At 41.6% G+C, this 16,070-nt stretch overlaps 1 protein-coding gene across 3 annotated transcripts in view; it reads left to right on the forward strand.

Moving 5' to 3' along the window:
* LACTB2 (lactamase beta 2) overlaps window positions 1-16,070 on the forward strand; it is a 29,721-nt gene continuing 13,651 nt past the window's right edge. For all 3 annotated transcript variants that reach the window (XM_036886264.2, XM_036886262.2, XM_036886263.2), the window contains exons 1-3: window positions 1-177; window positions 3,734-3,897; window positions 8,112-8,238. In XM_036886264.2, the coding sequence (XP_036742159.2) occupies window positions 56-177; window positions 3,734-3,897; window positions 8,112-8,238 (413 nt within the window). In that variant the 5' untranslated portion in view covers window positions 1-55. The remainder of the gene's footprint in view (window positions 178-3,733; window positions 3,898-8,111; window positions 8,239-16,070) is intronic.

The following is a 16,070-nucleotide window of genomic DNA, read 5'->3' on the forward strand; positions in this document are numbered from 1 at the left end:
AGTTCCGCTGTTGGTCACCGGATACGGGAGGAGACTGTTGGGAGCTGACGCAGAGATGGCTGCTACTCTGCGGCTCATCGAGCAGTTGTCCGGGCGGGTGGTACGCGTCCTGGGCTGTAATCCAGGTCCCATGACCCTGCAGGGCACCAACACCTATTTGGTTGGGATCGGCCCCAGGTAAACGTCCCTCTATCCCCGCAACTTAACACACGGCCCCGCGCGACTCAGCGAGCTGGGGCTGCGACGACTGCGCGCCGCGGTTGGAGAGGCAGTGCGCCCGCAGCCGGTAGCAAGTCATCCTGCCCGCACCCGAGCAGTCTTAACCGGGACCGTTCTCAGACACTCCGCTTAGGGCCTCCTCTAAATCACGACTACCCCGCGTATTCTAACTTAACAACCGCTAATAAGGGTGAACGGTGGGGGTTAAGGCGCCGGGGTGCTTACTGTTTTTGAAACCTTGTTTACTTTGCTTAATGTCGAATCCAGGGTAAGCGTTGTTTAAGCTGCTGAGAAATTCGGCTCGCCTACGGTTGTTAAGAATCCAGGCAAGCCCTTGGCTCACCTTTTTTCCCTGTTTTGCCCATAGTATAACCTCCCTTCAGAAAAGTGGTTAATTGTGCTAAGGCCTTTTCCTTAACTCTGCAGCAGAGGGCAGGATTTCATTGCTCCCAAATGGCTCAATTCTGTGAAACCTGAAAGAGACAATCACCCTAGCCCTTGGGGAAGAGGAGCTAATTTTGTTTTTTGTCACTTCTGTGTGGCCTTATTTATCTTGTAAATGGAATAACCTACCTGTATTTCTAAGACTTTTTTTCTTCAGCTGCATTGTTTTAGAGGAATTATGCAGAAATGGGGAGATACTGTTTACTGCCCAATAAGTACATCAAGTTTTGTATAGTCTTTAGTATACCCTAGGTAATACTAAATAAAAATAAAATATAGTTCCCATTAAACATAGAATTTAACTGTGCAGCTCAGATGTTACAATTAATAAAGTTGATGAGTAAAAACAGTTTAATAAGTATAGTTGGTCAAGTTCCATTTGAAGTATCTGCTGTTTTTGCGTTTTTCCAGTAAATCAGAAATTGAGAAGCAGCAGAATGGAGGAACTGTAAGTATTGCAAGTCAGGGAGGCAAGCAAGTTAAGTCCAGAACAAACAAGGCAGGGTCAGGTGGGTATAAGAGCTTTGTACTGCCTCCAAAATCTAGGAAAACAGAATTAAGCAGAAAAAAATACTTGATATCTAGGGTAGAATGTCTTGGCTGGGACTTCTTCACCCCAGGAAGTTCATGGGATTTCCCTACTCTCTACAGTGTGTTTTCTTAGATTAGTTTTACAGTCAGCACCTAAGATGAAAATCGCGTATAGTCAAAATTACCCTAGACAATCTTTTAGGAGAACACTATGTTGGAGATCAATGTACCGTCTCAGTAAGTTCAACACAGCCTGCTCTTCTCCCAGTGATGAATCAGATGGCTGGTTCAGTTTGAAAACCAGATGAAAAAATTGACTTACATTTAAAGGCCATGTTGTATGAAAAATACATACGTGTATCTTTAAACACTACAGTCACAGTCAGCGTAGCAAAGTGCTTGTGCTAAAAGAGACTTGAACCTGAAACTGAGAAAAGAACAGACTCATGGTCTCTCATCTTACACCACTGCTCACATAAACTCAAGGAGTGGAATGGCCAGTGAAATCACCCATATGAGGGAGAGATGATGAGTCCACATATTTGAGCTTGAGTAAGTTAACATAAAGATGATACATTTCTGCTGTATAAAATACTAGTCAAGTTGCTAGAAATGATTATTAATTGGGTCCCAGCAAGAGGTTCTGATATTAGCATCCACATGTTCCTGCACAACAGTTCTAAAATCACAGGTAGGTATATATCATGAAACCCATTTGTCCATTACAGTGTTATTTGAACTAAAGTATCTTTTGATACTGTTGACTCCCTCTTAGATTTGCTAACACCATGTGTTCAGGTCTCCTCTTACCTCTTCAGCTGCTTTTTTGCAGTCTCCTTTACAGAATCATCCTCTTTACCAGATCTGTTAAGTGTGTGAGTTCCTCAAGGTGCAGTCCTAGTCTTCTCTTCTTGTGCTGTATTCTCTCTTTAAGTGATTTTGTCTACCTCCTTGGATTCCTTGTTACCTATTAATAACTCCCAAATTTATAGCTCCAGTTAAGACAAAATCCAAATTTGATCTTCAGACTAGTGCAGCCAATGGCTTTCTTCAGTCTCCACTTGAGTGAACCACAGCCACTTGAAAATTGGTCACAGACCTGTACAGATTCTTCTGAACTTTTCTCTTTTCCCCTTAATTATACGAACTCGGATTTGCAAAATGACCTCCTGACATGGGGCATTGTCTGTGGCCATGAAGAACAAAATCAGCATGCCCACACAGAGGTGACACCATCTAATCCTCTGCAGTAACTATTCACAGACATTGATATTTGCTAAGGAGGAAATTGAGAACTTTTTTTTCTAGTTTACAGCTAAAGTTTTATTTATGCCACATGAAGAATGATTCTTGGTGCTTGCTTCAGCAGTCGCCTTCCACCAGAGTGGCACTGTCTTGAATGGAGAAGTCACTGGACCTTGTGTCTGAATATCTCATCTTTCCCAGCACTACTTGCTGGGGGGCCTGGAGCAAATCACTTAGCCTTTCTGAAGACCAGTTTCCTCTTCTGTAAAATAAAGTAATAAAACCTCCCTACAGTTGATCTGAGGATCAAAGAGAGAAATATGAAAGCTCCAAATGTTTCTTAGGGCTTTTTGTCTTGCAAAAAAGGTGTGGCCCACAGTATGTAACTGGGAAACAGTTAGTGATGAATTAATGAATGAATGACTCAGAAAAAGTCTCTCAGAGAGACTAATCTTTTCTCCCCCTTCCTGAATTAGGGAGGTATTACTGTGAAACAGCATGAATCAAGAAGTTTGTGAATTGGTTCTTAAGGAGGAAAATGTCACCCTTATTTCTTTAGTTCAGAAAAACTTCATAGAGAAAGACTCATCCCATAAAACAGTGAGGAAGGACAAAGTATAAGGAAGGTCGACAACCACGAGCCAAGTAAGATAAGATAGTCTAAGTAAAGAAATAAAACAGCTCAGGCATTTCCCCGGGACTTCCCTGCTACCTTCCTTTGCATGTTTCAGGAAGCCAATGTAAAACTTCAGCCATAAGTTGAATATGCAGTGCAGAAGACTAGATTTCTTTAAGGATACCATTGAATTAAATTCTTTCATATCTATAAGACATTTGAGGATGTCGTAAAGGATCTTGAAGGAAGAGTGAATAAAAGCACATATTCTGATACCAGAACCCTGGGTTTGAATTCTGGTTCTGCTTTATTCAGAGTAACTTTGGACAAGTTGCTTAATTTCTGCATATAATAATGAAATACCTACCTTAAACAGTTGTCATGAGGAAAACAATCATTTAAACATGTAAAGTCCTTGGAATAGTGCCATATTTAAATGCTATGTGATGCTCATTATTGCTATTGTTCAGACTTTCATTTAGCTAAAAGTTTTTTCAAAGAACTTTCTTAAGGTGAGAATACTATAGTTAAGCTAAAGTAACATCTAGTTTTCAAGCATGTTGAAAACAAGCAATTTATGTAGTTTCTTAAATTAAGTAATGTGAATTATCTGTATGACAAATGTGCTAGTATTAACTCTAAGTTCCAGTGTGTGATTATCTCCCATCTAATTTTCAGGAGAATCCTCATTGACACTGGAGAACCGGCAGTTCCAGAATATATCAGCTGTTTAAAGCAAGCTCTGACTGAATTTAACACAGCAATCCAGGAAATCATAGTGACCCATTGGCACCGTGATCATACTGGAGGCATAGGAGATATTTGTAAAAGCATCAGCAATGGTAAACAGAAAACATTCTTTAAGCCCATTGAGGAACACTTGTGTTTCAAAATAATTTATTTTAGTTACAGAGCTAGGCAAGCTAGTAAGCCACTTACTGAATACCATACATATCTAAATGGTATTTCTAGAAATTAATGTAACTTGAATATGGCCCCCAATTTGAAGAGAGGAAAGGAAAAGCCCTGTTTTTCTATTTTTATTTAGTTCTGAAACTTTACCATCTCTCTCCTATTCCCTCATCACCACTCACAGATTTATTCTTTGTTTTTACAAATAATTCAAGTGACTGCTATCTGTAGGCACTGTTCTTGGCACAGGGATATAGCAGCAAATAAAACAAAGAGACTACTCTCATAGAGCTTTCATTCTTGTAGGGAAGGTAAATGGTAAATAAATAATAGGCCAGCTGGTAACAGGTGCTATGAAGAAAAAGCTAAGCAAAGAAAAAGGGGAGAGAAAATAAAGATGGCAGTGGCTATTATATCAAGGTGGACAGTGATAAAGAATAAACTATACAGATATCAGATAAGGGCATACCAGGCAGAGGACATTGCAGGACCAGAGATACTCCAGGAATGGGGGTGTACCCGGCATGTTTAAGGCACAGGAAGAACAAGGTCAAAAACATAGATTCACAGAATGAATGTGCATATACATTCAACTAATATTTCTACATTTTTTTTAAGTGTCTTCTTTTTAGGCCTTAAGACTACAGTTGGGACACAAAGATATTCTCAGCTACAGCACCCAGTACCACCAGGCTGCCCATTATAAAAAGCTGTCTAGCTTCACATTCTTACCCTTTAACCTACTTGCTTCCAATCCAAGGGGACTGAATGCCACAGGATGTCACTCTTGGTCAGTCTGTCTTTTCCTCACCCTTATTTCACTTGTCTATCTGGCTATTAAATTTTGTGAATTAAAAAACATGTTGAGTGTCCTTAATTAGCTTTAGTCAACTCTTAGCATTAGGGTCAGTTTGAAAATTTTTAATGTTTACAGCCCAACCCATTTTATTGAGCTTGAATTTACATACATAAAATGTGCTCATTTTAAGTGTATAGTTTGGTAAACATGTGACCACTCCAACCAAGATTAAGAACACTCCCACCACCCCAAAAAGAGATCTCCTCTTGCCCCTCTATAGTGACTCCCCTCCATATCCAGCAACCATTGATAGGCTTTATTGCACTATAGATTAGTCTTGCCTGTTCTAAAATTTCACATAGAAAGTACATGAATTGCTTTCTACTTGGCTTCACTCACACAGCATCATGTTTCTGAGATTCACCCATGTTTCAAGTATCAGTAATTTGTTCCTTCTTAAGTGGTAATCCATGGTAAGAATATACCATGATTTGTTTATCCATTCACCTCTTAATGGATAGTTGACCCACTTTTTTAAAATTCAAAATAGTTTTGAGTTCCATACAAAGTAATGAGTATTTGTATAATAGATTACCTGTTAGATCGATTTAAAGAAAATCAAGGAAAATTTTGACACTCCTTTACAGCCACTAAAATTTCAATACTTTACCTGAGAAGTGGCTTGTTATCTTCTGTGATGTACTTTATTGCAGCTAGACCAGCTGCATACACAGACCTTGAGTAGTTCAACACTGGAATTATACAAAGGTACCTTCCATAATCTCTCAAAAAAATTCCATGTATTTCTTCATTCTCCAAACCTTTAATCACCTGCTTTCTCGTTCCATTTCATTCTATTATTGTTTTCCTTATTCCATATTATCTTACTATTTTGTTTTAATTATTAGTATGTCAGAAAATTTTCAACTACAGTGCTAACAACCTGTGTTTTTATAGGCCACAGCAAAAGTATGAGTGCCGTTTATAAGAGTTCTATGGAAGATAAGTTTTGTTTACAGAATTTTAAAATACAATCAGTGTACAATTAGGGAATTGGTAGAGGCTTACAGGGAGACAGACAGAATTTTACTAAACATGAGGACTATGTAGGCCCAGCCTGCTTGAATGTTTTGGTTTGGTTTATTTTGAGTAAATCTTGTAGTATAGTACATATTTTATTATCTGATTATTATTTTGCAGTTGAATTTGGGTCTTTGCCATGTATTACACATCCAAGTCCTAGGAGTCAAATGTTTATTTCTATGTTACTCAATTTCAATGTGTTTTTGTTAGAAAGTATTATATATAAACAATACCATATGTTTATATCAGCTTTAATAATTAGCACTTTCAGTGATATTACAACCCACTATTCAAACCTTAACAAATGATTGAGGGTTTCCTCTTGTTAAAATGATCATATGATAGAGACAGAAAGTAGGTAAGTGTTTCCAGGGGCTGGGAGAAGTAGAAAATTGGGAGTGACTACCATTGGTACAGGTTTCTTTGAGGGGTTTCAAAAATGTTCTAAAAAGTACATAGTGGTGATGATTGTAGAGTTCTTTGAATGTACTACAAAACCACTGAATTCTCTACTTTTAAAGAGTGAATTTCATAGTATGTGAATTATATATCAATAAGCTTTTATTAAAAATAACTATTATTATATGATTGCTTTCAGCCTGCCCTTCTCCATCCTGCCTATATAGACTGTTACTGTGAATATGATGTTTTCATATTTGCACGTAATTTTTTAAGCTGACACAGTTGTTTTATAGTATGACGTTTACATTGTAATTTTGAGATAATTTTAAGTATTTTAGGAAGATTGTCAAAAGTTTCATTACTAAAAACATATTACACTAAAAAGCAAATTACACAGATTAAAAATATAAAACAAAAAAACTCACCATCTCACTATATAATGAAGACAACCTTATTATATAATGTCAGTTCCCAGAACAGAATGTTATTTTTTGCTTCAGCCTCTAAATTACAAAATAATGGAATTTGGGGCTAGAGAAAGAAGGTCTATTACATTGGCAATAGTTCTATCTCCTTTATCTTCTATACTGGCCATATTTCTCTGCCTTGTCAATTTTTCTGTGAATGTCTTTTTCTCCCTCCATATTTCCATTGCCACCATCCTGGCTGTAATATTCATTTCCTTCCTGCTGGGTTATTATAATCATCCCCTCTTGTTTTTTTTTCTCTCTCCTCCTCCAGTCTCTGCACCTACCATTGCTATCTTGATCAACCTGTTAACCCTATTTAGTTTCTTAACTAAGGAGCATACAGTGGCCATATCAGAAAAGTTTAAATTCCTCTAGTCTGTGAAAGGCAATTTAAGGCCCTCTGCGATCTGAGCTCATCTTACTTAACCCACTTTATCTTCCTAGCCAGTACTTTGTATTGGACAAACAGGTAGCATTACATTATTGCTCATAAGCCATGCTTATTCTTGTTTCTATGCCTATACTAATGCTGTTCCCCTTACCTACAAGTCTGTCTCTATACCTTTTCCCACCCTATTCTTCCTATTAGTCAGCCTCAATGTCTATCACATTTATGAATCCTTTGCTAATTGTTTTTCCTGTCTCTAAACTCCTGTTTGCTTTTATTAGCAGAATTGTTCATTTAGTATTTGTAAATGGTACTGAGTATAGTTCTTTATTTCCTGTTTGTCAGTTTTGTTTCCCCAACTCTGGCAGATTTTTTAAGCACTTTGGTGTCATGGTGCTTGTATTCACTACACATGGTATACTGGTTAGAAAATTGGCACGAAGCTATGGATTGGTTAGTTGATTGATTTTCTTTGTGTCAATGAGGGGTAGTATGCATTAAATTTATTTTAATGGTTTAATATCTTAGCTCCAGATCTGGGGGTTCCTTTCAGCACTCACAGAAAGAACTTTATGCTATCATCCTTTTAATAACTACTTCCATGATGCCGTGATGCCATGGCTTCTTTTACTTTGTGTTAGGCACCTACATAGAGAAAAGTTGCCAGGTTCTTTATTACTGCCTCTTCAGAACCCATCTTAATATCAAAGCTAGTTGAGATTATAAAAAACTACTTTCAAATATTTGTCTAAAATAAGAGTGACTAGAAAAACACAAAGGCTTTTATGTAGACCTAATGGGGATGAGCTTTTTGTTGAGATAGAAGAAATAGTTACCATCCCAAAGATACGCTGCTACAATTCATCCCATTTTATATTGTCTCTTAATGTTAGTATTTTTGCAGCCATTCACAAGTGTTAGCTCTATGAAAGTTGATCTCTTAAAAGGCTGAATTGTCATTTAAAGAGTGACTTAATATATTTTTACATGTTTTGTGACTAGACACTACATATTGCATTAAAAAACTTCCACGGAATCCTCAGAGAGAAGAAATTATAGGAGATGGAGAGCAACAATATGTTTATCTGAAAGATGGAGATGTAATTAAGACTGAGGGTGCCACTCTAAGGTAAGTAAATGGCCTTGATCCAGGGAAGGCAGGGATTGTGGGGGGAGAGCGGTCTATATATATATACACGTTATGATAAGGCGGGAAAGGAAGATTCCTGCATATTTGCTTGTATGAGTAAAGACTATACCAAGAATATAAAAAAATCTGATAACATTGATTACTCTCGAAGAGAAATGAGTTGCTTGAGAAAGAGGAGAAAAGACTTTATCTACACTTTTAAAATTATTTGTTGGAGTTATATGATTACCTTTTCTTTATAAATAAAATTTAAGTTTAAAAAATAGATTAGCATTTCCTGCTAGGGTGGTTTAGGGATCTACTCATGAGTTAAATTCAGGGCTTTCTCATACCCTCACTTGCAAAAGATGACCCATACACTAAAGTAAATATACTGTAGGCCAGACCCATAATTCCCCGTGACCTATTTGAGGGATTCAGAAAAGTGTTTCAAATTAAGTAATTTTAAAATTGAACTAATTATAGTACCTCTCTCTCCCCAATAGTCCATACTTGCTTTCTGATTTCAGAACATCTACTTTTCTCAGTACTTAATATTTTAGGATAGAAGCTGTCTCCCCTTCAGCTTTATCACTCCCCCTCCTGCCACCCACCATATCTATCCAGATTAGCTTTTACCTTAAAAATACTTATCAATTCTGTCTTTTCTTCATGTCCACTGCCACCTCTTGCTTTATATTCCTGTCTCCAAGCTCTCCCCTTTCCAATCTACCCTTCTAACCCCATGTCACTTTTAACCTTGACTCATTGCATACAAGATAATGTTTATTCTCCTTATCATGTCACATCTGACCCCATCCTACTTTTCTGGTCTTACCTTCTACCATTCCCCTCACAAATACAAATAACCACCAAATATTCATGGGTACAGTAAGTGTGTTCATGCTGCTGCTTCATACATCCCCTTTACTAGGCATCATCCCTTTTCTTCCTGATAAATTCTTCATCTATTCATCCTTCAAACTTCTCTTTACATGTGACTTAATTTCAAGAACCCTTTTGAGGCAGAGTTAACTGTTCCCTTCTTTAACTTTGATATAACATTTTACTGTAACACTTATTAAATTATATTGTAACTTTTTGTTTGTAAATAGGTATCTCCTTAAAAGTTAGTCAACTCCTTGGGTTCACATTATTACTTAATGCCCGTGCCTTTAGCAAACCAACCCACAAATGTAAAATAGCTCTGTAACTCTGGGGAGATGAAATCCCAGGACAGAACCCTAGCTGAAACCAAAATCAGTCAAAGAGAGAAATACAGTTGAAAACCCATTTATTGCTTACAAAAAAAAAAAGCCATCCAGTGTCTGTCTCTCTCCTGAAGTGGCAGAAGCCAGAGAATCCTCCCCTCAACCTCTCAGATCCTCTCAGATTCAGAGAAGCCCTCCATAAATACCCATTGATATGGAGATAAACTACTTCTCTCCCTGCCTTAGAAACACCTGTTGATACAGAGATGCACTAAAGCCAGGCAAGAGATTCTGGAAATACTGCAAGTTTACCCAGAGGGCACCCCTCCAGAAATCCCGCCTTACTATCTACTTATCCCCCCTCTTCAGCAGTGGTCCCTGAGCAAGAAAACTGGAGCATTGTAACCAGACTAATGACATACAATAGCAACAGTAATAAAATCATGATAATCCTCAAGCTAGAGGATTCAAAGTCCTATGCAGATTAAGTCCATAGCTCACCCATTACACAGTCAGGCAGTAGCTGAAGAGGTAGAGTTCAGAACAATCATCATTCAGCAGCTGCAGCCAGGGAGCACATATAGGCCACAAGGACTATAGAAGAAAATAACCTTAAGGATGATAAGATACGTGTTTTAATGACACCAGCATAGGCAAATCTTCTCCATCAGATGGATACATGAAGAGAGTGGTCCTATGATAGAACAGTGGGTGGAATGAGATCTCATCCTGGTCTAGTATACCAAACATTCACCTCTCTCCCGGTGGGAGTTACAAGTGGGTCAATATGGGTCAATATATACAGCTAGGGGAGGTACATGCACTGGCCATAAAGATAAAACAAAACTTCCCATAAGATGCTCTTACCTCCTCAACATTTTGGGTATACTACCATGATCTTTGGGGGCCACTCTGCTATTACTCCAGGAATACATACAAGGCCAGCTTCCAGGCCTTTTCCCCAAGGTGCCAGAAGGGCCAGCCATTGCTGTTCCATGAGTCAAAATGTCCAGTGCCACATCCACTTACCAGTGTCTCCATGGTTTAATGCAGTAGGAGCTGGAAGCAGGATGTTGCTCTGCTGACCATATCCTGGCTTCAATAACTCCTCTTTGGTTTGCACATACAGTTGTATAGGAGAGGCAGCAAGGTGTATTACCATATCAACAGGGCTCAAGACTCCTTTTCAGGGCTTCTCATTCAAATGCCATAGCACTGTCCATAAGCAAACTGACCAGCCCCGTAGAGTATTGGTGTCCAACTTCAGGGCCGATTTCAACAAACCGTTGTACGTCTCTATCATGCCTGCCCTGGTAGGGTTATATGGTACATGAAATTTCCACTTTATTCCTAATTGCTGCACCCATCCTTGTAACGCATGTCCAGGAAATTGGGTGCCTTGATCACTCTCAATCACATGTGGCCAGCCATAGGCTGCAAAGTAATGCTCTAGGTCCCTCTTTGTGGTTTGCTGATTTGCACAACGTGCAGGAAAAGCAACCATTATTCCAGTAGCCATATCCACACAATTCATGGCATACCGATATCCTTCTGATATGGGCAGAGGCCCAATATAGAGTCTATCTGCCACCTGACAAGGGGTATCAGCCCCTTTACTATTGTCCCATGTTGCTGCGGGACTCGGTTTAAGTCCCTGTTAGAGCACACAAGACACTCCTTCCAGGCTTGGCTGACTTCTTCAAAGGTCAATTAACAAGCTCCACCGATGGGCTACAGCCCACATTGTCCTTTGCCCCACGTGCAACAAACACTGATGTAACCATTGGGCCACATCAGAGGCAGGCTTTCCTTCTAGCCAGCACACCTGGGCCAATGTGTCTGCTTCATCATTCCCTAGGGATACCAAAGGCAAATGCCCAGTCACATGATATAGGGTAAAAGTCTTAGTCTGACCAGAGGCCCATAGGTCTTGCCACAGCTCTTACCCCCAAAAGGGCCAGTGACCAACCATCCAGTTGGCATGGTACCATGTCGGTAGCCACAGGGTCAATCCCCAATAGATGGCCCAGCAGTCAGTGCAGACAACTATAAGGGAAGGCTCCTTGATGATCACAACTCATACTGCCTGCAACTCAGCCCATTGGCTGCTCTGCCCCTCTCCATCCTCCATCCATATTGTCTCAGTCTTAGGATGGAAAGGCACCACCCTCCACTTTGCCATTGCCCATGACTGGAGCCGTCTGTGTACCAAGCATCTTCAGGTATAGGGGCTTTTCCCTCCTGAAAAGGACTCTTGGCTACCAATGGCTCAAAAGCAAGTTCTTCCTGCTTTCCTCCAGTATAGGTCACTGGCCCAATAAGCATTGGAGTTCTCCACTTAAGGATCTAGCAGAGAGGGCACTATGCTCCTGTAAACATGTGCCCCTTTGTCCAGTGTAGGCATCTGTGCCATGCCACTCCATGGACTTTGGGTCCAGTCTCGTACCGACCCCACAATGGGATAGGTGGTTATTACCTTGGTCTGAGTTGTTCCGGTGATGGGCTCCATACCAGCAAGGCATGGTACACAGCAGCCAGTTGCTTCTCTATCAAGGTGTACTGGACCTCTGCTCCTTTCCATAGTTGTAACCAGAATCCAATAGGTTGGCGTGTCTGTTCAAGTCTCTGCCAAACACCCCATCCATAACCATCTTCAGTTACATGAACACCTAGCTCACAGGGCCTTGATGAGTCCATTACATTCAAGGCCTGCACGGCCTTGATTGCTCACTTAGCAGTAAAACCAACTGCACGTCTCGTCCCAGTCCCACCTGATGCCCTTTCGTACCAACCAGTATAAGGGCTTCAGAATTTGTGCCCAGTGTGGGATAAACACTCTCCAGTAGCCCAAAAGACCCAAAAACTCTTGTAATATTGCCAAAATGGTAGGGGTAGGGAAAGCCTGGACCTTGTCTATGACTTGTTCAGTAATAAATTTAGTTTTACCCAACCAGACAACCCCCAGGAACTTTACAGACAAACCAGGTCCCTGAACCTTGGTGCTGTTCACAGCCCATCCTTTCTCCTGTAGATGTTGCAGCAATCTAGGAACTGCCCCTTCTAAATCTAAAAGAGAATCAGACGTGAGCATAATATCATTAATGTAGTGATAAAACTGCACAGTTTGTGGTTTCTTCCATGTGGCCAAGTCCTCAGCTACAAGTCCATGACAGATGGTGGGACTGTGGAAGTATCCCTGTGGAAGGACAGTGAATGTCCGTGCCCATAATGGTACATGCCCAGCTTATGACTCAGTGTGTCCAGAGTGGCTGCTACAGAGGGGACAGCAGCATGCAAAGGGGGGGTGGGGTATGACTTTATTCAATTCCCTGTAGTCCGTGGTCATATGCCAGGAGCCGTCTAGCTTTCTCAGTGGCGACACTGGGAAATTAAAAGGACTATAAATGGTCTTTATGATGCCTACCTCTTCCAACTCCTGTAGTTCCTCTATTTTCCTTGTGCCCCCGAAGCAATTTATACTGCTTAGTATTTGTCACCCGCCGAGGTATAGGCAGAACTACAGGTAGGTGCTTAGCATGTCCCCTCAGAACTGCCTTTACCACACGTACCCTCAGTCTGAACTCACCTGCAGTGGTCTGTGACCACAGGCCCTGCAGGATATCTACCCCTAAAATATATTCAGGGATGGGAGAAATGTACACAGTATAGTCCTTTGGGGTAAACACCCTATCCCCAATGGGATTTGGGCTTTCTTCACTCTAATTGCCTTACCCTCATAGCCATCCATCATAGCAGAGGTCCCGGGAAAACACTCAGGGTTGACATAAATCAGAGAACACTCAGCTCCTGTGTTCACCAGCATCAGGACCTATTGTACATTCACAGGGGACCAGTGAATTGCTAATTCTATATGTGGCCTCTGGGCCCCTCCACATCCCCCAATGTGGGGACCTTGATGCCCCCTGTCAAACCGCAATGCCCAGTCATTCTCCTGTGGGGGTGAGGACTCAGGCAAATCCTGAGTACTTTCCGCCAAGAAGTTTTGCAGGGACAAAGGCCAGGCATGAGGCCTTGACTCCAGTTTCCATATCCTGGACCTCAGCAGCTAGAACTGCTGCTCTGGCTTTAATTGGTGCCACAGTTCTAACAAGATTCTACTGGGCTGCCCATCAAGATTTTTCTTTCACTACCCCGGCCTTTTTCAAATCAACCCACATCTGGGTCCTCAAGACCTTCACGGGGCCTTTGCACCTCTCCTTTCTGTCAATAGCCCATGCCTTTCATGCCCTTATTGGTTCAACCATCCCCAGATCTGCTAAAGTACAAGTAGCCTCACTTATGGGTTGCCCTATGTGGGGGCCAAGGGTAGTCACTAGGGACCTAAAGACAGATGTGGGAGCTGTATGAAATACCAGATTTATCATTCCTACAGTGAACGACAACTCATTGGGGCTCTAGGGGTCCATATTATAGATGATCTTTTTCATGCCCAATTCCTATAGTAACTGTTGGAGCTCTACATACATTTTCCAGCTAATGGGTAAATATGGTATATCACCTTGATTAGGCCTAAATGCCCTGACTGCAGCTGACAGCCATTCCAGAAGTGCCTGATTCCCTGAGGCATGACGGGCACTTTTCAACCACTGCCAGAGGGAAAGGTGAGTCGTCAGGGAAGCCAGTCTACTCATCTCAGTACCCGACATAACAATGTTTTCCACCCCCATATCCCAGAGAGGTAAAAGCCATGTAGGCAGAGATTCCGATGGCTTCTGCCTGTACCGGACGCTTATGTCCACCAGCTCATCCTGGGCATAGGAGCAGAGCATGGAGTGCTCCACAACCTGGGGTAGGGGTGGCTCCTTGCCCTGACGAGCCCATGGTTGTTTCATTTTTATTTTTTTAATTAGAGCCAGGTGGGCCTTTAATGCAGTAGAGGCTGGTACCTGGGGCAGTGGCCTGGGAAGATCGGCCCATGGCCCCACATCCTCATCTACTCCCCCCGGCTCCTCCACCATGTCCAGGGCTGAAGGCACCACTCTTTCCTCCCCCTTCCCACAGTCCCCTGGAACGCAGCTTCTCCTGCCACCTCCCCCATCACTGCTCTTAAAGAATCTTCCAGGAGCTCAATCCATTTTCCCTCTTCTTAAGAGCCTCCCATAAGTCATCGCCCAGCTTCTCTGAGTGATGCTGAAGTGTTTCTCCTGCCAAAGTCCCTCTCTCTCTCCTTGATAACCCTCTTCAGTAGCCCTCTTTCTCCTTGATAGCCCTCTGTCTCTCCTTGATAACTATTCCACTATCGAGCGGAAAAGAGACCTTATAATGCCCACTGCTACATGGCCACTCAGAGCCTCTAAGCAGTCTTCTATCTCACGGAGGGCTAATTCTTCAGCTTCTGGTGTCTCCATTCTTCCCCAGTTCTGGGGAAGGCCCAACCCCTCTAGCAGGTGCTTTACCCTAGACCAGTTCCCCACTAGGGGCTCCAAAATTGGAAGCCCCACAGATGGGGGGCTCCCAAGTGAAGCTGCACCCTCTGCAGCTGCATCCACTGGGGCCTCCCCACTATCCACAGGGCATCTCCCCATCATCTCGAGAAGCAGCCTGCTGAAAGGTCACACCCATTCAGACAGATTGTGGGTTCAGAGTTCCTGCTGACTACCAACGGATGTAACCCCAGGGAGAAGAAATCCCAGGACAAAATACCTAGCTGAAACCAAGATCAGTCAAAGGGAGAAATAAAGTTTTAAACCTGTTTATTGCTTACCAAAAAAAAAAGCCATCCAGTGTCTATCTCTCTACTGAAGCAGCAGAGGAAAGGGAGAAGTAAAGTTTTAAACCTGTTTATTGCTTACCAAAAAAAAAAGCCATCCAGTGTCTATCTCTCTACTGAAGCAGCAGAGGCAATCAAATTCTTCTCCCAACCTCTCAGGTTCAGATAAGCCTTTGGTCACCCAGGTTAACTACTCATTGATATGGAGATGAACTATTTCTCTAGGTTCCTTAGAAATGCCTGTTGATAAGGGAGATGCACGAAAGCCAGGTGAGAGATTCTGAAAATACTGCAATTTTACCCACAAGCTCAAACATGAAATAAGTTTACTTCTCAGTCTCATTAAGTCCCCAGAAGTTCATGATTAGTGAGTCGCTGTCCTGCAGGTAACATTTCAGGCTCCTTCTGTCTTGTGAATCCACTATCCTCCATACTGGCTTTCTAGGTTGCCATGCTCACTTCAGTTATTCTAGTGGATGGAAGGGATCCTGCATGGGGGGAGGGGGGGTTTCATGGACCAGACCTTCTGTTGCATTGGCTGTAAATTCAGTCATATGTCTTCTCTGACTGTGGGGAAGCTCAGAACGATAGTTTAACTTAGTGCCCAGGAAAAAGAAAAAACAGGTTTGATGATAAGTTAGCCATTCTCTGATTCAGGTAGCTATATCAGACTCATCTTCATATCCTCAGACCCTGGCACATAGAAGGCACTGAATATGTATCGTACATGTAGTAAATAACGGCAAAGGTGAGTAGGTCAACACATGAATGAGAAAGAGAAAATGAAGTAATGAATACTCATGCCCCTTTTCAAACCAGTGTTCCCTTTTTTGCATTATGCCAAGGATTTGCAAAATTTAATTTGTAAGCCAACTAAATTTGGGGCAATT

This window comes from Manis pentadactyla, chromosome 3, assembly GCF_030020395.1.
Source record: "Manis pentadactyla isolate mManPen7 chromosome 3, mManPen7.hap1, whole genome shotgun sequence".
Lineage (NCBI taxonomy): Eukaryota > Metazoa > Chordata > Mammalia > Pholidota > Manidae > Manis > Manis pentadactyla.